This window comes from Monodelphis domestica, chromosome 1 (assembly GCF_027887165.1).
Source record: "Monodelphis domestica isolate mMonDom1 chromosome 1, mMonDom1.pri, whole genome shotgun sequence".
Lineage (NCBI taxonomy): Eukaryota > Metazoa > Chordata > Mammalia > Didelphimorphia > Didelphidae > Monodelphis > Monodelphis domestica.
In genome coordinates, this window is record NC_077227.1 from 333871747 (window position 1) to 333896677 (window position 24931).

Consider the following 24931-nt stretch of genomic DNA (forward strand, 5'->3'; position numbering starts at 1 on the left):
AAGTGAAGGAAAAATATCTCTATCAAATTTTGCTGATAAATATTCAAAATATCTAAACAATTAACAGATACATATAAAATGGGAGGGGTGTAAGGGTTTGGTTTTGAAGATATCTAATAACTGGTAGGTACATGTATATGTATGTGTGTGGGCATACACACACTCACACAGAGAACCAAAAGCCATTCTTCAATAGACAAGTTGTCAAGGAATATAGACAAACTTCTCAAAAAAAAAAGAATTGCAATGATTAACTATTAATTATTAATATGAAAGGATGCTCCAAATCTTTACTGATAGAGGAAATGAAAACCAAAACAACCCCAAGGATTTACTACAAGCCCAACAAAATTTACAGAGATGACAAATTATGGGAATAATGAATATTGGAAGGGTTTTGGAAATATAGGTAAACTAATGCATTGCTGGCAAAGTGGTAAATTGGTACAACCATCCTGGGAAACAATTTGAAGTTATGCAAAGAATGACTAAAATGTTCATATTCTTTCACTCAAAAATTCCACGTCTAGTCATAAGCCTCAAGGTGGCTAATGACTAAAAATGGTTGCCCCATACACATTAAAATATAATTTCACTTTTTGTGTTAGCAAAAAACATGTAAACACAATAGACCGAAATTTATTGGCTTGAACACAGTGTGACATGTGAATATAGTGAAATATTACCATGCTATAAGAAACAATGATATTAATACAAAGAAATACAAAAAGATTCATGTGAATTTATATAAGGTTAAGTAAGAAGAACCAGGAAAATTATCCACAATAACTACAAAATTTTAAGTTAAAAGGACAATAGCAAAACAATCAAAACTAAATGATGCAAAGTTATAATGACCAAGCCTTGTTCCTATATTAAAGTTTACCTCAAAGAAAAGTTGAAAAAGATATAACATACTGCTTCTTTTCAGAAATGTGGAATCATGGAATCATAGGAATCATAGATTTCATGATGTGACACAATTTCTTTCTAAAGTTTCTCAGTTTCATATGTCAGCCTTTTTGGATATATTTGTCAGTTTTACAGGGATGATTCTATGGCAGGGGATGAGACAGGTATTATATGTTGGGAAATGTAGGTAATATAAAAACAAGAAATTCCATAAAATTTTATTTTTAAAGTATTTTATCTTTTATAGTATCTTTTTTTTTTAAATAATAGAGAAGATGATCTCAAAGGTTTTTTCCAAATCTAAAATTTTTTAATTCTCATAGACACGCTTTGGGTTAAAATAGGCTTTTGTGAATTTGTTAGGAATGGCTTACAGATGTGAAGATGTTATAGGAAAACCCCTTCTGAGTTCTACACATCTGAATTTACTGACTAACTTTGGGATACAACTGCTTCATGTGTTAGGGATGACCTGTTGATAGTATTGGATTTACTTTTCTCATTTAATAATTATATTTTATTGCCAGTTGAACGGGAAAATGTTCAGAAGAGAACCTTCACCCGATGGATCAATCTACACCTGGAAAAGGTAAGCCTATGACTATGCAAGGAAGTATTCTTTAATGGCAAGGGGAGAGTAGGACAGAAGACTCAGTGGGAGATGATTCTGAGATTTTTTTAAAAAGACCATCAATAAAACACTTTCAGAAAACAAAGCCACCTAGTTTTTAGTATTTTGCACTATTTCTTTCTAAAATTTTCCATTAGCATAGCAATGAGTAGTAAATAATTAGAAATATGATAGCTCAATACTGTAATATTAACCATTCATGTTTACCTAGCACTTTACAAAGTGCTTTGCTGTATATTAGATTTGATTTGATACTAAAAATAAGCCCATTTTTTTCAGACTGTACTTGGAAGGTGTTTATTTTTTTTTTATTTAAAAAAATGACAGAGTATATATATTTTTAACATTTGTTTTTCCAGGTCTAAAATTCCAAAATTCTCACCATTGAGTTGTTCCATTTCCATAGTCTCTTATTATATGACCAAGATTGGAAGTCAAAAGCCCAGAGGGTATGGAGTTGGAGGATGCCTTTCTAATGTTAGAATTCACAAGCCCCTATAGGTGTGCTCCTTTTAATTATCAGTTGATATCAATTAGTTGGCCTAACTTAATTAGTTCTTAGTAAATTGAATTTCTTGAGGAGGTTTTGGTAAGAATAGTTGGCATAAGAAACTCCCCCTGGAAATATATGATATTCTACCTCTAGGTATAAAATCCTAAGGAAAATAGACTCATCTTGAAGAGTACATTTAGTCAACGACTAATAAGTAACTCCTACCTCCTGGATCTCCTTTTGCTGAAGTCCTCAAAATGGTCCCCTTAGAAATGATGAATCTTTTTTGGGGGGGATTCTTAAAGAACCTGGAATCCATCTTTCTACATCACTTCACCTCCTGATTCTGGCATTGTCATTTCCTTTCCTGGTCAGATTTTCTAGTGGACAGAGAGGCCAAGGGGAAGACCAAAGTGCCTCTAATTCCTTCAAGGTTCCCAAGGACCTACTCTAACCATTGTGAATGGGAGGAGCTTGAAGCCAGGGTTTTCTTCTCCCCCAGTTGCTTTCTTCCATACTGACCAGCCAGGTGTTCAAATCCCTGGCCTGCAATTTTATTCTAAAGACATGATCAATTTTTTGACTTAGTCTGAGAACCTTTCCTTTGTAGTATCATCTGATATAATCAAATTGTTTTTTTAATTGAAAAATTTTATTGAATTAGTTAATTTAGAATATTTTTCCATGGTTACATGATTTATGTTCTTCCCCTCCCCCCAGAAATACATTTTATCCAACACATGACATCTTCTCACATGAAACTAGTGGTTTAATCGGGCTTATTAACACAGGCTACGGTATGCATGATAATTCAATGCATTACCAAGATCCAATGATATTGAGGGTGAAGGAAAGAAAATGAAGTGTTATTCCTGATTCAAGGATAAAGAAAGGATTCTTGAAGGAATTTTTTGAAGTAGGATTTAATATATGGAAAAGAATGAATAGAAAAAATAAAGAATAAATATGTCATAGGAATAGAGAACATGGTTAATGGAATCAAGAAAGCATAGATCAGTGAAAATGTAGTATGGTATAATACAAGTCTTCTGATTTTAGGGACAAAAGATTTGGGTTCAAATCTATGCTCTCTCATTTATTAACTATACTATTTTGGGGGAACTCCTTCACTTCACTGAGCATCTATCATTTGTGCAAAATGGAGAAAATTTCTCTGAGGATTATTGAAAAAGTCAAATGAAAATGTTTTGAAAATCAAGACAGTATTTAGTTATAAGCTATTTCCAAAAAATAAAAACAAATATCACAATAATAGTGGGATGGCTAAACAAATTGTGAGATGAAAATGTAATGGAATATTATTGTTTGATGAGGAATAATGAATATGAAGAATACATCAAAATATGGGAAGTCTTATATGAAGTGATGCAGAATGAAAAAATGCAAAGTGTATATAATTAATTTTTTGTTGCTCAGTCATGTCCAACTCTTTGTGACCCTATTTGGGATTTTTTGACAAAGATTCTGGAGTATTTCTTCTCCAGCTTATTTTACAGAAGACGAAGCTGAGGCAAACTGGATTAAGCGACTTGCTCAGGGTCATGAGTCAATTGTTTGAGGCCAGATTTGAACTCAGGAAGATGAATCTTCCTGATCACAGGCCCAGCACTATCCACTGCACTACTTAACTGTCCCAATAAAATTACTATATATATGTAAGTGAATATAGCATTAAATAGTAAATCTGTGGTAAATTTGGCATCATTGGTGCTTACTGCCTTCTTGAAAATTAATACTCAGTCCTTTAAAAACAATTTAAATTATTGATAATTAAAAGAATACAATTTCTTTTTTTTTTAACCCTTACCTTCTGTCTTAGAATCAATACTAGGTATTGGTTCCAAAGAAAAAGAGTGGTAAAGGCTAGGCAATGGGGGTTAAGTTACTTGCCTAGGGTCACACAGCTAGGAAGTGTCTGAAACCAGATTTGAACCCAGGACCTTCCATCTCTGGGCCTGGCTCTCAATCCACTGAGCCACCCAACTGCCCCCAAAGAATAGAATTTCTAAAGAACCTTTTAAAATGTTTTTCCAGATTATGTTGGTACAAATTTTTAATAATCATTGCCTGACATTTTGCAGTCCATGTTCTTCCCTTCCACTTTTCCCCTTTTTCCAAGATGGCAGGTAATATAATATAGGATGTACATGTGTGATTTATACAATACATATTTCCAGTATTCATTATGTTGTGAAAGAAGAGACACTTTTCACTTACACTAGAGAAAAAGTCTTGAAGAAAATAAAGTGGAAAATGGCATCCTTCAGTCTTCATTCAGACTCTCTCAGTTCCTTCTGTGATGATGGATAGACTTTTTTCATCACGAGGCTCTTGGAGTTGCCCTAGATTATTTTGGTACTTGGTTGTATTTTTTTATACTCTTGCATATTATTTTGCTTGGACTGTCTTTGCTTTTTTATTCATATATTTGAAAACTTGCATATATTAGTGGAAATGAAAATGTAAGTTTTAAATTTAAATCCTACCTCTAGCAACACATCTATATTGTATATGAAGACCTTTTTTCATCATCTCCTGGAAAGTGTTAAGTCCTATTCTGCCTCTTAACTAGCTATGTAAGTCTGAACAAGTCATTTAACCACTCAGAATGCCCATTTCTCCATCTGCAAAATGGTGCTAATAATATTTGCATTGAGAATTGCAAAATCTGCATCAGAAGTGACCTCAGAAACCGACTCCTTCAAGGCATATCTGACCAGGAATCACTTCTACAGTATTCCCAGAAAGATGGTCATGCTGTCCTGACTCAAAGACTTCTAATGAAGGATTAATGTACTATATCCAAAGGCAGCCCATTCCCCTTTGGGATAGATATTAGTATTAACAAGTTGGATTTTTTATTGTTGCTGTGATTTTTCCCCTTAGAGTTAGTCTTAGTTCTCTGTCTCTTTGTTCTTCCATCCATTGTTTTGAGCTTTACCTTCTAGGGCCAAGCAAAACCAGTCTGATTCCTTTTCTGCATGACAGCCCTTCAGATACTTGGAGAAGGATATCTTTTCTTCTCATGACTCTTCTCTCCTTTAATCTAAATATACCCAGTTCCTCCTAGGGCATACTCTTGAGGCTCTTCTCCAATTTATCATTGTCCTTCCTGAAATATGGTGTCCATAACTCAGTTCAGTAGCACCCACGGGACAGAGTGTAATATGAATATCACTCACCTCTTTCTGGCTTCTGTACCTATATGAACAGAGCTTAAGTAAGGTCTTACTAGTTTGGGGGTTTTTTGCTGTTGGTTCATACAGTTGACATATATTCAGTTTATAACCTACTAAAAATCCTAAAATATTTTACTGATAAATGTATCTAGCCATACTCCTGTATATTATACACATGAAGTAGATTTTGGGGGGAACTTATATTTATGCCAATTAAATCCCATTATTATTTAATTTGGGTTGATCCTCTAATCTCTTAAGGTAATTTTTGGACCCTGATTCTATGCTCCCCTTCTCAGCTTTATATCTTAAATTAGAGTTGATGTGTGCTATCTATGTCTTTAATTTTTTAATAAAATGTTAGGTAGGCAAAGACAAAAATGGAATGTTATGGACATGGGAATTGTCCTTCTTCTTTAAACTACCTAGCTTCTACCCTCCTTACAGGTGTGAACTATTTCTTCCTGATATAGTAGCAAATCTAGTTTTAACTTCCTCTGCTCCATTATTGCCCCACTTATGTCCATACTTGCTCTGCATCCTTCTTTTTACAGTAAGGCCTCTACCTTCTTGGCCAGTCCCTCGTTCTAAAGAGATGTTGTGAGGATTAACCCACAAATGCTGTCTTCTATTGTAATTGTACTTGGTATTTCTGAATGATTGAACATATCTGGTATTATACAAAATACTAACTCCCCAATCCTGTCCTTGCTATGAAATTTTTTCAATCTTTTAATTATTTAAACTTTTGAATAACATTATAATTTCTTTATGGTCTACCTCTCAATTCAGGAACTTCCTCTCTTTCTCTCCCATGAGTTTCAGTGCTAAAAACATTACATTTTTCAAGGTAACTTGTATAGGTATGCAAATTATCCTCAACAAATAGCAATCACATTGTACATCTACTTGCAATAACATAACATGTTTCTATTTGGCACTATCAAATTATATACCTTCACAAACAGTTATGATTTAAGGGTAAAGAATATTGAACATATTTATGTTGAGGAAGAAAAAAAGGAAACAAAACAACTTCAAAATAAATGATATCAGATATACAATAATAATGTAGGAAATTCTGCAGACAACAACTAAAAAAAATCAAAGGAAAATATCTCCTAGAAAAAGCTCTCCCTCTTGGCCTTTCTGTACCTATCTGGCTATATGTAGGCTTCTGAGGAAGGAGGTGAAGCCAACAAGAGAAAGAGTACTCATTCCCTCCATCCCCCATCTTTGGATACCAATACCAGGCATTGCCAGCTGGGATCAGCCATACCTTTCTCCTTCCACCAGCTCCAACTCTTGTCTCTTCCCTTGAACTCTACCCAGTCAGAAATCCCTTTCTGCTGGAGGAAGAAGGAAAGGAGTGAATGATACCAGGTGTCCAGACAGACAAGACAACATAAATGTCACTTTCCTTCATCTTTTTTAACCTACAGAAAAAGAAAGAAAATCACAGATTCATTTGGGAAATTTCATAATCCCACAAGGTAATGAATACAAGTATTATTATTCCCAATTTGCTTATCAGAAAATGAAATCTCACAGAAGTAAAGGGACTTACCCATGATCACAGCCAACAAGTGTCAAAATCAAGAAACAGATCCCACACTTTTGAATTCCAAGTCCTACACTTTTTTTCCACTATACATTTGGTAACTTGTAAATTACCTTACTGTTTATTTATTAGGAAGTATTGGGGGCAACTATGAGGTATTCTATCTTATCTTCCACTTTGCATCTGCTACTTTGCTTGGTTTCAACTCCATAGGACAAAATACTTCCATGCCAGGTATCCCTGGTGATCTCCCTCTATCTCCTGCCTCATTTTATGTGTTTGTCTCTCTCCCTCCAACAATTGTAAGTTCTTTAATGGCAATGACTGTCTTTCTATTTATTGTCTACCCAGTACTTAGCACAGTACCTGGAACATAGTGTTTAGTAAAAAAGAATGATAGTTCTTTGACTTCTTAAAAGGGATTGTGCTTGGTGCAGGGCCCTCTGCAGTTTCTGCTAAATATGAGATTCCATGGTTCTGTGTTTTGGCCTCCTGACACCATCTTGGTTGGCATGGTATATAGCAAAGAAGTAAAAGCTTTCGAAGATAGAATTTTGCTTTTCTATTCAGAATACTCAGTTGTTTCTGTCAAACCAGAAATATTTTCTTTGCACTGGGGCATGAAATTAGGAAATATTCTGAATGACTAGAGAGCACATAGCTTCTATGAGTACCAATCAAAATGTCTGATTACCTTCCTTCAAACAGCAATAATGTGATTAGTCTCAAAAGTGAGGAAGGGACTCTTGCGTCTTGACCTTTCTGGTGGGAGATAATCCCTTAGTTTAGACTAGTTACTGAGAACTGAAGAGACTTTCATATGCCCATAGACATATATATTTTCCTTGATTAAAATGATTATCTTAAGAGGAATTTCTAATCTACTGGGGTTGTTATAGTTATCTACTTGCCAAAAATAGTAGGAAAAATGGAAGTAATAAAATAAATTGACTTAATTTTAAAACAGTGGGACTTTTCTCCCATCTTCTTTTAATCCTTGTTACATCTGTGATTTTGGGATGATGAAAAGAGTGTGTTCTTATATCTCCAAAATACCATTTATTTTCCAAACATAATCCCCAGCCATTCCTCCCTTCCCACATGTGCATAAACATAAGTACATTCAGCTCTTCTCTATATATTGTGGTCACCACCCCATACCAGGCTATCATAACATATCATGGATATCCTCATGATGCAAAAAAATATTCCTTTATAGCAGCAATGCAATGATCCAGGACAATTCTGAAGGACTTATGAGAAGGGATGCTAACCACATCCAGAGAAAGAACTGTGGGAGCAGAAGAAAAACAAATGTTTGATCACATGAGTTGGTGGGGATGTGATTGGGGATGTAGACTCTAAACGATCACCCTAATGCAAATATTGATAATATGGAAATAGGTCTTGAAAAATGTAAAACCCAGTGGAATTGAGCTTTGGCTATGGGAGGGGGGTTGGGTGGAAGGGAGGGACAGAACATGAATTTCTTAATTAATCAATTAAATAAAAATTTTAAAAATTCCTTTAAAGTAGATTTAGAGTAAGCATGAGAGCCTAAATTTACATAGTGCTTCATGGATAAAGAATCCTTTCCCATCCATTATTTCATTTGATTCTCACAACTACTCCATTAAAGAAATTGGGCAGAAATTGCCTCATTTTAAAGATGAGAAACAGAGGCATAAAGAGATGAAATAACTTGCCTAAAGTAATCTAGATAACAAACAGTAGAAAAAGGAAAAACCTGACTCCGTTATGAATATTCTTTCTCTTACATTTTGCCACCTCTCTCTTTAATTCCAGTCCAGGTTCAGTAATACCCACTATTTAACAGATAATTAACCATTTCATATTATTGAATATAGCTGTAGAATTTCCCCAGGTCTCAGTTTTTTCATGTAAAAGGAGGAATTAAAGTTATGTTTAAGGGTCTTTCTGGAATTACCATTCTAGGAATTTATTGAAGAGGAAAGGACGGGTTATAATATTAAAGAAGCTTGTCTCTCCTCTTTAAAAAAATGTGGATGTAATGATTTGAGAATGTCAATTAATTAAATGGCTCTTGGATAGTAAAAGTTTCCATCCTCTGTGTTCACAGTGTAACCCTCCTCTGGAAGTGAAAGATTTATTCATTGATATACAAGATGGAAAGATCCTGATGGCATTGTTAGAAGTCCTGTCAGGACAAAGTCTGGTATGTATATCATGCAGGTGGGGGTGGGGGCTGAAAACACACCCCAAACTTACTAGGTGTGTACCCTTGAACATAAATCACTTATCTTCTCTAGTCTTTAGCTGCCTTATCCATAAAATGGTCTACTTAAAGCACTACTGAACTCCGAGGTCTATTGTGAAGAAAGCACTTTGTAAACTGATGTGCCATATAAATGCAACATTATTATTATTGCATGATATAGTTGGTATTTGCATCCCTGGTATTATGCATAAACATGTGTATTTCTATTGAATCTTATAATCTCAATGTATTCTTTTCATTGATGATTAAATCTAATTCATAGTAATAGCACATTTACGCCGGAAAAGTTATGAAGGCTTAAAACTACACTGAGAGTTTTGGTATATCCTGTATAATACCTTATGGTTCAAAAATCATTTTTCTCAAAAAACTTTGTGAAAAAGGTAAAATAGATTTTGTCCCCATTTTAAAGTTGAGTAAACTGAGTCTTAGATCAAAGGACTTTCCCAGGGAGGAATACAAGTACTATCAAGTCAAAACTAGGCCCAGATCTTCTGTCACTAAGTCTAGTATGCTTCCCACTACAACATGCAACTTCTTCATTATATGTTTAATATCTTCCAATTAAGCAATCTTGTTTTTAAGAAGACTATTTTTCATAAAACACGTGGCTAATAATTCTTGTTTCTGTTATCGCTGAATTTTAGAACTCACTAATGCCTACCTTGAAGAACTGATGTTGGGGTTGCTAGGTAGTCTAGTGGATAGCACCAAGTCTGGAAGTGGGAGGGCCTGGGTTCAAATCAGGCCTTAGACATTTTATAGCTCTATGATCCTGGGCAAGTCACTTAACCCCAGTTGCATCTTGCTCTCACTGCGTTTTTATTCCTCTGCCCAAATCCATTACAATCAGGGCAAACTGTTCAAAATCTGATTAAACCTAATAACTGAGAACTTAGACTTTGAGTCGGTGGCCCATGCTTAGTTCTAATGTAGATCCTGTGATTAGACTTTCCCTAAATGTTGAAGCTCCCTAATACCTACCTCTAAGAACTGATGCTGGTGCCCTACCCTATGATTATTCCCACATTAGTAAACTGAAAACCCTCCTTCTTCCATTCTGACAGACCTAGAATAAAAATGAGTCAAATTAAACTTTGCAAGGACTTCAGAGTGTGCCATCGTGAATCATCCTCTGGGAAGAGGAGAAAGGGATGTTTAATATTGGCATCCTTTAGTAAGCACATTCTCAGTGCCAGCCACTGTTCTAGGTGCAAGGGATGCAAAAACATGAGCTAAATGCTTTCTGCCCTCAACGAGTTTACATTCTAACGGAGAAGAAAATATGTGCTTCTATAGGTACAAAACAAGTTAACCATGGAGGAAGAAGGCAAGACCAACCGGGGGAGGGGGGGAGTCGAGAAGGGATTCAGGGAAGTCCTCATGAAGCCTGTGCTACTTGCACTAAAATCTGAAGGAAACCTGGGATTCCAAGAGAAAGAAATAATAAATAACATTCCACTCAGAGGGTACAATCACTACAAAAGATCTAGAAACAAGAGATGGAGTGTTGTGTGAGAGGGACAGAAAGAAGGCCAGGATAGCTAGACCAAAGAGTCCATGGAGGGCAGTAATATTTCATAAAGCTAGAAAGGAGGTTGTGGTCAGGTTGTAAAGAGCTTTAAGTGCCGCACTGAGGAGGTCGATTCCAGAGATTATAAAGAGCCCCCAAAGTTTATTCAGAAGTCACTGGTGTGATCAGAACTGTACTTTAGAAGAAGTATTCTTGACAGCTGTTTAGAGATGGATTGGAATGGGTAGAGAGGATAGAGATAGACCAAATGAAGAGACTTTTGCAAGAGTCTTAGCAAGAGGCAGCGAGGGTTCAGATGAGTGGGATGGCTGTGTAGGTAGAGAGAAGGGGACAGATGCAAGAGATCTTGTGTAAGTGGAAGTAACTAGATTCGGCAACTGTTTGGATATGTAGGGTGAGAGACTGAGATGAGAATGGGGCCAAGTTTGTGATCCTTAGCAGCTGGAAGTGTCCTTGGCAGAGAAAAAGTTATTTAAAAGAAGAGTGGATTTAGAGAAAATTATAATGAGTTCTGTTTTGGAAGTATTAAGGGACACCAGTTTGAAATGTCCAATAGGTTCTTGGCAATAAGGAACAAGAGCTCAAGAGAACCACTAGGGCTAGATGTAGGTATCTGGGAGTCATTTACAAAGAGACGAGGTTTGAGACCATGGAAGCGGATGAGGCTGCCAAGGGATAAGAACAAAACCTCAAGTTACACCCATAATTAGCACACATTACATAGATAATCATTTAGCAAAGAAGAAAGAGAAGAAACAGTCTGGCATGTAGGAAAAGAACCAAGAGAGCAATGTCAGAAAAATCCAGAGGCAAAAATAGCCAAGAGGGAGAGCAGTCAACAATGTCAGGTGCTGCCAAGAAGTCAAGAAGGATGAAGCCTGAGAAGCCTTTGGAATTGTCATTTTAAAGGTCTCCGGTGACTTTGTAGAGGGTAGTTTCAGATTTCTGAGGGTTTGGAAGAGTGACAGGGGAGGCTATGGAGGCAATAAATACAAGTAACCTAGAGAACTTTCTCATAGTGTTTGGCTGAAAATGCAAGAAGAGATAAAGGAATATAGCATGAAATGGTATGAGTTGGGTTTTTTTTCCAGAAACAAAGTTACTTTGGCATTTTTAGGCAAAAGAGAAAGAAGAAATAGATAGAGATTGAAAATTAGACATCAGGGATAATAGTGGCAGCAATCTGCTGAAGAAGACAGGAGGCTATGGGTTCAAACAAAAACATACAGGGACTGATTGGTCTTGGCAAGAAGAATGGCCCCTTTCTCATCAGAGAAGGAAAGAGATAGTGGGGAATCACATTCTACCCCTACCAAATGGAAAAGTTATTGCAAAAAACATTTGCTACCATAGCTATCCTCTATGGATTATAAGAACTAGAAATGGAAGGGACCTTAGAGATCAACTAATCCTACCCTTTTATTTTATAGATGAGGAAATTGAAGCCCAGAAAAGTTAAGTGACTGCCCAAGATCACACACAGAGTATCAGGAATATAAAATTTGAACCTAGGATCTCTAGTTCCAGAACCTGTGTTCTCTTTCTCTTGTAACCTACTGCCTCCCGTAAAGAGCTGCTTTGCTTCTTTTAGCACCATCTAAATAGCACTCCAGGAGATGACACATTCTGGGAGAATGGGCTTTGTCAACTGCCTAATAACATTTTCATTGTGATCTGGGTCTATGTCTCCTTAACTTGGTTATTAATTAGAAAACAGCATCGTAGACCCTAGAACTGGAATGGGCTTAAATCCAGGTCCAATTCGACACCCTCATTTGTACAGAAGAGAAGGGAAGTCGCCACATAGTAAATAACAGAGTTTATATTCACACTTCAGGTTGCTAATCCAGAGCTACACCACGTTTTTATCATGCAGCTTTTAATGTGAATTTTACCGTTAGTGAAATCACCAGCGTAGTAGTATAGTTGATAGATTGCAAGAAGACCTAGGTTGGAATGTCGCCTCAAACAAACTTACTAGCCAGCCGTGTGAACTTGGGCAAGTTGTTTGATTTCTTAACTTCCATTTCTTCATCTATGAATTGGAATTTTTGTAAGCACCTCCCTTACCAGTTGGTTTTGAGGGCCAAGTAAAATAATATATGTAAAACTCTTCAAAAACATTTAATTAAGAACTAAATGAAACTGATCCTGTTGTTGTGAATCCAGACATAATCTATTGTGGTATGACAAGAAGAAATTTCTTTCAGTGTGATCATTGTCAGCAATAAAACCAACACACACAAGAAGTCCTTGTTATGGAAAATGTGACAAGTAAAAAAGATAGCGGGGCACTATCATGCCACAGCCATCCCTGGCTCCAGCCTGACCACTGGCACCAACCATTAAGTGCCTATGTTATGTCCAAAACTATGTGGAATGCTTTGGGAGACATAAAAACAAGCTTCAGTTTCTACATCTGAAAAATAAGGTGCCAAGGCTAGAGCTGGCTGACTTCAGGGGTCCCTTCCCACTTTGCACCCTGTGATATGGGCCACTTCTAATTTTGACATACAAAGTTTTTGGATTCTGAGTTCCCTCCAGCCCTAATAATTTATGATTCTCAAGTTGTCCTCATCTTTTACATTCTAGATTCTGTCCTGCCCTGGATAAATGCAAGATTTGATCTACTTACTAGGTCTCCCTGGTTGCCACAGATTCTTTAAATATATAACTATTTAATCTCTGTAATGTCAGCCTGCTAGAAAAGACCATGAAGACGGTGTTTAAGTAGTATATAATCTTGGTTTCCATGGGCTCGTTTTCTTAAGGAAATTTGAATTCCATTTTTGGCCCTCTTCTGTAGTCGTTTCCAATATGTGAAATTAACATTTCCAGATATCAATCAGCTTCTACCGGCACATTTTGTCCCTCCTCACATAGCAGTATACAGATTTCTTGGCTCAAAAACAGAAATTTCCATCGGCATCAGGAAATAACTTGTCTGATGATTTAGAAACTGCCTGGCGAAGCGTAGAGCTCTGACATAAGGCATCAGTACAAAGAATATGAATCTTATAGGTGGTTCTCAGCAGATGAAAAGAGATATCAAAGAGCAGAAGCCATAGGGGCTAAAAATTCTCAACCAATTTTTTCCTTATTTCATTTTTTCTCTCACTTCTAATCAACTAAACAGACCTCCAGCTATTCATTATTACTCTGATTTTTGACAAGTACTGATACCACTTTATTCTGGAATACAAATACAGTATTCTCTTTTGCATGGTGTAGTGGAAAGAATTCTGGCCTGGAAGTGAAAACTCTTGGGCTGGGTTTTAGTCTTGGCTTTGTCACTAACTCCCTTTGGGTAAATTACTTAATCTCCAGGAGTTTAGTTTCCTTGCCTGTAAAATGAGGATGTGAGATTAAATAATCTTGGTAGTTCCATCTAGTTCTGATTGTCTATGATTATTTCTAATTCAGATCAGCACATGTGAGCCCCAAATCTTCACTTTAAACCAAAGTGAAACAAAATTTTAAAAGTTTCACCACTTTAAATAAACTATGTTTTGTTTTATAGCTGCATGAATATAAATCCTCATCCCATCGTATTTTTCGGTTGAACAACATAGCAAAAGCACTTAAGTTTTTGGAGGATAGCAATGTAAGTATTTGTTGTGTGTGGTGTCAATCTCTGTTTATACAATTTCAAAAGGAAGGAAATGTATTTTGCAGCTTTTGTATATAACTCTAAAAGGAGGGCATAACAGGAGTCTGCTGTAATAACTATGCTTCAGGCTTTGAATGCTTGAAAGTCAGTTAAAATCAATGGCAGAATCTTGTTGGTTTGGAGCATATTCCTTGAACTTTCCACATACATTCAAATAAGAACTCTCCCTTTCAAACCTAACATTTCATTATCCAGTAATCTTATTTCTTCATTGTCAAATCTTCCCTTCAAATTACTTGCCATTTATAATTGTCATCAAGCTTACTGTTCCATTTTTTTCATGCAAAATATTATCCCAATGACAGATTGGCTTGTTTCCAAAGAACAACCTAATTAAATACCAAAAGACTCATCATGAGTAGGTTGACAACTAGCTTATGAATTTTTTGGCAGTAAAAAACTATGATAAAAAATAAGTACTATGTGGTTCCCTTATCCTTCTGCAGTGATTGTGGTAGCATTATGTAAATAGAGGCAACAGTGGCAAAATCTCATGCTTTGTGGCAACAAAGAACTAGAAACAGAGTTTGTGCCCATCAGTTGGGGAATGGCTAAACAAATGATGATGGCATACAAGTGAAGTGGGATTTTATAGTACAATAATAAATTATTGACATGAAAAATTAGAAAATCCAGCAACATTTTTATAAACTGGTATTGAATGAAGTAAGTAGAGCGAGCCCAGGAGAACAATTTATACATTGACCACAATAATGTAACAGAAAACAGTACTAAAGGACAGTAGAACTCTAATCAACACATTGACATTAGAATGCTGGCAGAACCTGCCTTCTTCCTTTCTGCAGAGATGAAAGCCTTAAATATGGAATGAAACATGTGTTGTCAGACATGACCAGCAGATTGGATTATTTTCTGATCCTGGATTTTGTTATAAAGGCAGAGTGGGGAGAAGAAATCATTACAAAACCACAGTATTTTTTAAAAAAAGAACTTTAATAAAAATTACTTTTAAAAAATATTCATAATTGATAGATGTGAGATATGTATAGCTTACATAGTTTTGTTTATTTTTCACTTCTTCATCCTGAGTCAATTTCTTCATCCTGAGACAAAATCTATTTTGCCATCATGTCCTTTTTATCATTATCTTTCACACTTTCACACTGAAGTCACCAAAATATTAAAATTTTAAGTTCTTTGTAGAATTGTTCTGCTTCCTTTTTCTCTGCAGTAGTTATTGGTGTATACATAGCAGATTATTATTATTACTACGAAATAGCTTAGTCTTTACCTGGAAATAAACAGAGGAGAGAAGTCCAAGGACAGATTAGATGAAATCAAAGCAACCAAATACTGGGGAGCTGGACATGGTGGCCAGTGAAGCTTTGAGGGTATAATCAGTTGAGCTGGAAGAAGCACATTCAATTGAATATGAATAAAGAACATTTATATGGTGCTTTAACATTAATAAAAGATTTTACCCATATTATTATATTTGGTCCTTAAATGAATTTTGCAATATAGGTAGGTATGATAGGTATGATTTTTTTTAACCCTTACCGTCCACCTTAGAACCAATACTATGTATTGGTTCTAAGGCAGAAGAGTGGTAAGGGCTAGGCAATGGGGTTAAGTGACTTGACCAGGGTCACACAGCTAGGAAGTGTCTCAGGTCAGATTTGAACCTAGGACCTCCTGTCTCTAGGCCTGGCTCTCAATCCACTGAGCCACCCAGCTGCCCCCTATGAAATTCCTTTTGCTTCATTAGGGGTATTCTAAGGACTAAATAGAATAACAAATATAAAATGTAAAAAGCTGTCAGTTTGCCTCCACATAGTTGCAATAGATTCTTACCAAATTATATAACTTTTTTTAGATCACTTCTAATTTCTGGATTATCCTTCATTTTGTCATCTCTGTATGAATTCTCTATACCTAGAAAACCTGATTCATTGAATCACAATTCTACATGTAACCCAATTCAGTAAACCTTTCATTATCTTCACCCTGCAAATTTAGTAAAAATGTTGCCTCCCCAAAGAAAAGGAATCTTCCACTTTTATATTTATTTCCCCAATGTTCTGTGCCTTTTATATAATAGATATTTAGTAAATACTTTTCAACTGACCTGTTCCCCTCTTTAAGCTCCAATTGCCTCTTCAGGAAATTGGGAATGACCATAATAATACTTGCACTTATGATTTCCCAGAATGATTGGGAGGAATGTGCTTAGTAAATGTAAGATGCTATCAAAATGGGGGAGGTACCGTATGGCACGGTGGGAAAAGAGACTGAGTCAGAGGGGTCTCCTCAGCAGAAGACTGGCTTAGAGGCAACTCTGTTAACTCCTACCTTTGTGACCTTGGCTGTTAATTTGGCTCTGTTGGCCTGTTTCCTTGTCTATAAAACGAAGAGGGGTGGGGGGTGGGGTGGACTAGAGATCTCCAAAAGTTCTAAATATATAATCCTATGAAAAACTTTTGGGGTATATCATAGCGGAGATTCTTAAATTCAGGTTTGTATTGAATTAACTAGATGGCATATGAAGCCTAATTTTGATATTTTGTGATTTTTGGCCCCCACTCTTCATTTGAATTTATTTGCTCTAAAATTTCAGCTCAATTCTATAGCCATTTACTCAACATCTACTAAGGATAGGATTTTGTACTAGACAGTGAATTTGGAAGTGAATTCATTTTTCTTATCTTTTTATCCTTACTATCTTTAGTAGATGGTATGTTTTTTAATGGCAACAACTGCTTTTCATCTATATATTCCCTATAGTCTAAAACAGGATCCTGCACATAATAGGTACATGATAAATGTTTGTTGAATTGAATTGTTTCCATTGTGATGCAGTGGCCTAATGATTAACCAAAAAACTTAGTAGTACTTTGGAACAATGGAGAAATATCAAGGACAATCATTTTTTATTCAGCATTAATAATCTAATGCCCAACATATAGTAATAACTGAATAAATACATTTCAGTCATTCATGATCTGTGATTAGTTATATAGCATGTGTGTTATCTCCAGTGATAAATATATATACATGTTACATATATGTATATGTAACATATATATATATATATATATTTTGGGCAAGTCACTTAACTCCAATTGCCTAACTCTTACCACTCTTCTGCCTTATAATCAATACTTAGTATCAATTTTAAGAAAGAAGGTAAGAACTTAAAAAAAAAGAAAGAAATATTTTGAGCAGATTACTTACTAATGTGAGTGTTTTGAATAATCATGCAATCAAAGGATTTGAGAATTGGAAAAACTTCAGTGACCATCCAGACTAACCCATACTAAAATAGAATCAAACTATAGCAAACTATGGAAATGATGTCTAGCCTATGCTTAAAGCCATTCAAGAAGAAGAAATCAACACCTTCTTTAGGAAACCAATTCTACTTTGAGGCAACTCTAATTGTTAGTCCTTTTTTTCCGGTTATCAAGCCTAAATTTGTCTTTGCAACATTCAGAATAGACTCTCCCCCCACACCTATTGGGTCCTCCATCTTTGGAAAGGTTAAATTGTTGCTTGGGCAAATCAAGAATTTATTAGCCACTCTGCATTTGGAAGTGAGGGAAAAGGGGGGGGGGGTGCGTTAATCAGACTTCTAGATTATTGAAGTTCCTCATGATTGTTATACTTTGAAGGTCTGTTTCCCAAATTTAGTGTTATACTCCAATGACAAAATCACTTCTTCTCTTTCTCCCTCTATTGATCTACTACTTAGATATTGACTCCCTCTTGCTTCTCTCTAGATTTCATCCCACCATGGCTCAATATATCAAACTTGCCTCCCTACATTATCATCTCTCATTCCTCTTGTTTGAAGCCTCAGGGGCTTTAGACAATTCAGGGTATGGGTGTTTCTCCTGGCTCTTTTCTTCTTTTTATTGTTTTAAACCCTGTTTGTCTTGGAATCAATATTTATTATTAGTTCCAAAACCAAAGAGAAGTAAGGGATAGGCAACTGGGATTAAGTGACTTGCCCAAGGTCACTGAGCTAGGAAGTGCCTGAGGTCAGGTTTAAACCTGGGATCTCCTTTCTTCCAGGCTTGACTCTATCCAGTGAGCCACCTAGCTGCCCACCTTTCTTAGATTTTTGTCTCCTATGAATTTCTGGGTAACTCAGATGATAGCTAGTCTTCTTGCTCCACTGGAATTTTTCTGATCAAAAGAGCTTTAAAATTAAAGAGGATAAGGGAAGGGAGCTACCTACATATGTTTACACCAATCTAAATGCCCTGAAAAATAGCTCCAGTGGAGCAAGAAGAATAGCTATCATCTGAGTTACCCAGAAATTCGCAGGAGACAAAAATCTAAGAAAGGTGGGCAGCTAGGTGGCTCACTGGATAGAGTCAAGCCTGGAAGAAAGGAGATCCCAGGTTTAAATCTGGCCTCAGGCACTTCCTAGCTCAGTGACCTTGGGCAAGTCACTTAATCCCAGTTGCCTATCCCTTACTTCTCTTTGGTTTTGGAACTAATAATAAATATTGATTCCAAGACAAACAGAGTTTAAAACAATAAAAAGAAGAAAAGAGCCAGGAGAAACACCCATACCCTGAATTGTCTAAAGCCCCTGAGGCTTCAAACAAGAGGAATGAGAGATGATAATGTAGGGAGGCAAGTTTGATATATTGAGCCATGGTGGGATGAAATCTAGAGAGAAGCAAGAGGGAGTCAATATCTAAGTAGTAGATCAATAGAGGGAGAAAGAGAAGAAGTGATTTTGTCATTGGAGTATAACACTAAATTTGGGAAACAGACCTTCAAAGTATAACAATCATGAGGAACTTCAATAATCTAGAAGTCTGATTAACGCACCCCCCCCCCCTTTTCCCTCGCTTCCAAATGCAGAGTGGCTAATAAATTCTTGATTTGCCCAAGCAACAATTTAACCTTTCCAAAGATGGAGGACCCAATAGGTGTGGGGGGAGAGTCTATTCTGAATGCAGGAATTCTCACAAATCACCTTCCTAACCAGATGTTCACTTCTCAATTTCTTTTTTCCTCTTCAATATCCCCTTCCTCCAATGGGGAACAATGAAGAAAATATAGCCTTCCCCACCGAGTTCTTCAGTTTCTTTTTCTTGGCAATACTTTTAAGATCCATTCTGTCATTTGTGCCTATGTGAACCCCATGAGACAGGTAGAAGTTATCTGTTATGTGCCCTGGGAAGATAATAGGCCTCACTTTTATAGAGATCCAGTCAATGAACAGCTGCCTCAGTATCCCCAGTGCTCAATTCTTCCTTTGGCCCTTCTTTACTGGATGATCTTTCCCTTGCTAGCTTTCGTGACTCCAGTGTATCACTGTTTGGATGACAATCAACTCTTTCCTCAAAGCACCCAGTTTACTCCTATTTAGTCTACTCCTATTTTTCAGAAAGAGCTTCCTATTACTATGCTCTGTTTTTTACCTGTCTTTTCCCTTGCCTTTCTCCTCTGTACAACATCTTCCCTCCTCTACCATAGAACTATTATTTTTCATCTCCAAAACTTCTTTTCTGTTTCCATTAGCTAAACTTCATTGTCTCAAACACACTGAAAATACGGAGTCATTCTCTGATACCCTTTATTCTGTCCTGGAGGAAGATGAACCTATTAGACTACAGATAATAGTCACTGCTGTGACAAAGAAAATAAACACCATACACTCTTGGTGCTCCATAATTTTCCCTATTATCCATACTGATTGAGATTTTCAACCTCATTTTAGTTTTGTTTTTAAATTTCTTGTGAGTTTTCACACCTCAATCCTAAGCACTGTTAAAACTTTTACAGCCAATTATTATCTCTTAATAACTTGAAACTCTATTTACCTTCTATCCCATAATTTCCACAACACCATTTCCCTGAGCTTTTCACCAGGCTCTACTATATTTAGGCAGTTTGCCCCACCTACCAATCCACTCTTTAACAATTTACTCTCCAATTTTTCCTATCTTTTTCTTGATTACCTTGCTTTATCTTGCCAAAACCTATTCTTTCTTGAGTTTTATTCAGTTTCTATTCCCTAATCATCCTTGATTGTCCTTAATTCTTTAATATCCTCCTTCATTGTGTTTGACTCAGCTCCTCTTTCAACATAATCTGGGCCTGGCAACCAATCTCTTTCAAATTTTCCTTCAGCTTTTTCATTTCTATGCCCTAAATTCAACCTTTGACCTACTTCACTAGTTCCAAGCCTTAAAACCACCTCATCTTTTCCTTCTTGTTCCTATTTTTCCCACTCTTCCACCAAGAAACAAATATTAAATGTTAATTAACACAATATTAAATTGTTAGGTGTTGGATGTGCTAATTTAGGAGTGAGTTTGGGGTTTTTTTTTGTTTTTTTAATGGAGGGCAACATAGCATAGTAAATAGAGAGCCAGTTTGGAAGTCAAGAAGATTTGGGTTCAAGGCCCACTTCTGATGCCGGACAAATCTCTCAATCTCTCAGTAACCACGACAACTCTCTAAACTTGTAAGTTGGCTGTATAGAAGGTGCATAGTTTCTTTACTTGGGTGTTCCCTTATACCAATGAAGTCTCAGTTGCAGTCCCTATCTCTCATTTTTAGTATTTTCCTTTAGTATTCATATAGTCTTCATGGGAGTTGAGGCCTAAGGTCCATAAAGCATCAGTTTTACATGTTAGGTATTAGAAGAAGCAAGCTCCACAGTTTCACAGCATCCAACATAATGTAATCAACATTGGTACTTCCTTTAATCTCATTATTCTCTTTCCTGTAGGTAAAACTGGTTAGCATTGATGCAGCTGAAATAGCCGATGGAAACTCTTCTTTGGTTCTTGGATTAATATGGAATATAATCCTCTTTTTTCAGGTAAAATAATTTATTTTCATAAATAAGAGACTAAAAAAAATCATTTTTGACAGATTGTGAGTTTTCTTGTTTACTAACAAAGAATTACAAGTCGAGTTATTTAAAAACGTGAGTTCGGGGAACATTTGCTATGGAGAAGATACCATCTGTGTTGATAGAGATGAATACTCTAGAGATCATAAGATCACAAAGCTCTGGTGAGAAATGATAAAAGTTGAGCTCTGGTTAACAGGACACTGCACCAGTCTAATTTAACCTAAAGAAATAAATTAAATTGTGTTTAGGTTGGGTTCTTTTTTAATGAGTGAAAAAAAAAACTCGGAGGTTCTCACATTCCTTTTAAAAATATGTGAAGAGAGCTGGGAAAATGAGCCTTCGGGGGAAAATATCAAACTTTTGTCATGTTAAATTTTTCCCTGGAATTACTCATGATTTAGGAGAAAGTTCTTAAATCATGGATACTAAACAGAGTCAAACCACAAATTAAGTAATGTCAATTACTCATGCAGCAACACAGGGAATGTAAAACCTTATTCTCCTAATGTAATTTGGCCTGTATCTTGGAAATTTGGGGGGTTTTATTCAATATAAAATGGGAGGTCTGTAAACTCTGAGAAGACTACAATGGCTGGAAGAATTTAGTGTTTACAAAAAGTTCCAAGAGCTGTTTCCCAGAATGGGATGTTCTCACATGTCACATACTTACTGGCCTTTGGCTTCCTTGAAAATTATCTACTTTGTGAACAGAACCAGACCATTACACATGGCAACAGCAATACTGTATGATAAGCAACTGTGAATGACTTAGCTATTCTCAGCAATACAATGATCCAAGACAATCCAAAGGGCTTATGATGAAAAATACTACCATACTACCCAGAGAAAGAAGTGATGGAGTCTGATTGCAGATTAGAGAAGACCATTCTTCAATCTATTTTCTTTATGTCTTTTTTAATATGTCTTCTTTCATATGACAGTTATGGAAATATGTTTTGTATGATAGTTGTAAATTGTGTTGAAAATTTCTTACCATCTCAGGGAAAGTAGAGGGGAAAGAAGGAGAGAATGTGGAATTCATATTGTCAGTAAATGAATGCCAAAAATTGTTTTTACATGTAAATGGGAAAAAGTAAAATATTGCTATAAAATAAAAAGGGGAAAAAAAGAAAACTTCACTTCAGAAGTAGAAATGGTGGTTAATCCTTTAAATATCCACACCTGGGAAAACAAAAAAAGCACAGAATTACTTGAGTGTTAACTCCAGAACCTTATACCTTCCCTACACCCCCACCTCCTCCATAACCTGGAATTATATATGTTCCGGGCCAAATCATATTACCAAAAGTGAAACAACACATAGTAACAGATGTAAAAAGATCAGCCTGTAAAGTGGCTGTTGGTTCTATGCCCCGGCACTGGAACTGTAAAGTAGTTTCCTCCTATTAAATACACACTATTATGTGTATGATTTAATCAGTCAGTACCATCATTATTAAGACAAAGCCAATTATGTGCTTAATAATTTGCATTAATACAGTACTGAAAGATTTACAAAGACTACCTTCTCAACAGCTGTGTGAATTTAATGCAAATATAATCCTGTTTTACAGTCAAGGAAACTGAGGTTTAGATTAAGTAAGTATAAAAACAAGTCCTTGTTTTGGTTCATTTCATACGTTTAGAATCATAGAGTTGGTGCATATCAGAACCAGGATTCAACCATCCCAACCTCCTTGTTTCCTGATTCTGAGGAAGGTGTTCTTACACTACACTTCCCACCTCCCAAGGTTGGTTTAAATTCTCTTAAAGCACTTAGGGAAATGAGGACAATAATCCTAACAGTGGAATTTTTGTGGGATGATAATGAGACATCCTGAAATTCTCTTTCCTCTTCAGATTAAGGAACTCACAGGCAATCTCAACAGGAACGCCTCATCTTCTAGCTTATCCTCTGGCCCTCCAGGCCCTGACTCAGATTCATCCTTGCCAGCAACTCCCAAAGGAGAAAACAGCGTGGCTTTGTCAGTGAAAGATCAGCGGAAGGCCATCAGGACCCTTTTAAACTGGGTTCAAAGAAGAACAAGAAAGTAAGTTCCCTTCTTCTTTGTGGTAGGAATGGCTCCCTGCTTCGCTCTGGATGCTTGGTCTTTTATCTAATTTTAAAAGCTAAAAGCTTAGCTTCATTCACCCTTTCAGCCTAGGTAGCAGTCCCAGAAAGAGAAGAGAAATGGTCCCTGTTAATCAAGGGAAGAAGTAAAGCATATTCTGGGTGTGTTTATTTTTAATCTGCAAAAGGAAAGGCTTGGTCTTCAGTCTTGTCTTTTTTTGTTGTTGTTGAACCAGACTAGCATAGACCAGCCTCTCGTTTCTTCAATAGGAAGTCACTTTATTCAAGCTACTTTAACTCTTAAGACTTCATTTTCCACATCTATAAAATGTTAGGGGTTTGGATTCAGTGGCCACTAAGGCATTTTCCAACACTGACCTTCTATGTTTTCTGATTCTAAAGTAAATTCCAGTCTAGACATTTTGCATTTAGTATATTAGATGTGTTTTGGGTGGTGAGAACCATCAGTTTTAAATCATGTTTATGTACATCTTTAAGTTGGAGAACTTTGTTTTTAGGTCATTACCAACGTAAAAGGTTGAATACCTTGGGTCAGACATAGCGTTTGTCTTTTTAGTGACTATTTTTTATCTGACATGGGATAAAATATATGTCCTGAACTTCAACTTTTCCAAAATCATATTTACTCAGGAAAGCATCTGCCTCTCAAGCAGAAATTTCTTGCTTTTGTATCTCTTTCCAAAGAAACTAGGCATTTGCATATGTGTGATTCTTCCTGGCTTAAGTGAGCAGAGGTATAATGATTTCATATGATGTATGGAAATATGAACTTTTGCCTGCCCCATTTAATCTGTTAAATTTTTGCAGATACCACTGGGTGATGATGCTTAGGAACCCCCATACATATGGCCATTAACATTTCTTCTTTAGCTAATACAAATCCATTGGTTGATACAAAGATTAATGTTCAGAGCACTAGATCATAGGCCCTGGGTTTGAATCAAGACACTTATTAGCTGTATTACACCACTTATATTGCATTTTCTCTCTTATAAAATGAGAATAAATGATGCCTCATTGGGCTCTTGTCAGGAAAATGCATTGTGGATAAGCTTGTAAATATAAGTTTTTATTGTGATTACTATCAGTTACACTTAAATGACATAATTTTTGTCAATATGGATACTGTCTTGGTCAATGATACTCTCTCTGTCCCAGATTATTTTTGAAGGCATCTGTGACCAAAATCCTCACCACTGAATGGCAACCACCCTTCCCATTTAGCTAGACTGGTCCTGGGGAACTAGACATGTAATCTGTCATTGGGCTTGTATGTCACTGACCATAAAAGGAACCCGAGAGGCAACAGCAACAATAATAAAAATGTCTAAAAGGGGAGCCTAGAAATCCTGCTTTGAGAGTATTTGTACATAATCGATACTCATTATGCATCAGCTCTGTGAAGAGTATCAGAGGAAATGTAAAATTTTGGCAAGAGACAGTCCTTCCCTCATTTACCTTACTATCTAGATAGGGACAGATTCCCTCTACTTTGAAAATGATTATGCGGAATAATAAACGATGATTATCTTCATGCAATACATAGTGCTTTGTGAAATCGGAGGGAAAAGAAAGATCACTGCTAACTGGAGAAAATCAAGGAAGGCTTTATGGAGAAAATGACCTTTAATTAGGCTTGGAAGGATGGGCAGGAATTTAGCATGTTGGGGATGGGCAGTGAAGGGATTACACATTCCAGGCAAGAGCAGCATGAGCCAAAGCCTTGGAATG

The 24931-nt window shown here is 36.3% G+C and overlaps 1 protein-coding gene across 6 annotated transcripts in view; it reads left to right on the forward strand.

Annotated features, from left to right (window-relative positions):
• Positions 1-24931, forward strand: part of CLMN (calmin) — a 171471-nt gene that overhangs the window by 104682 nt on the left and 41858 nt on the right. For 5 of the 6 annotated variants that reach the window (XM_001375611.4, XM_056811314.1, XM_056811315.1 and 2 more), the window contains 5 exons: positions 1440-1501; positions 8899-8994; positions 14112-14195; positions 20980-21072; positions 22969-23159. In XM_001375611.4, the coding sequence (XP_001375648.1) occupies positions 1440-1501; positions 8899-8994; positions 14112-14195; positions 20980-21072; positions 22969-23159 (526 nt within the window). The remainder of the gene's footprint in view (positions 1-1439; positions 1502-8898; positions 8995-14111; positions 14196-20979; positions 21073-22968; positions 23160-24931) is intronic. The other variant, XM_056811312.1, reaches the window with a different exon arrangement.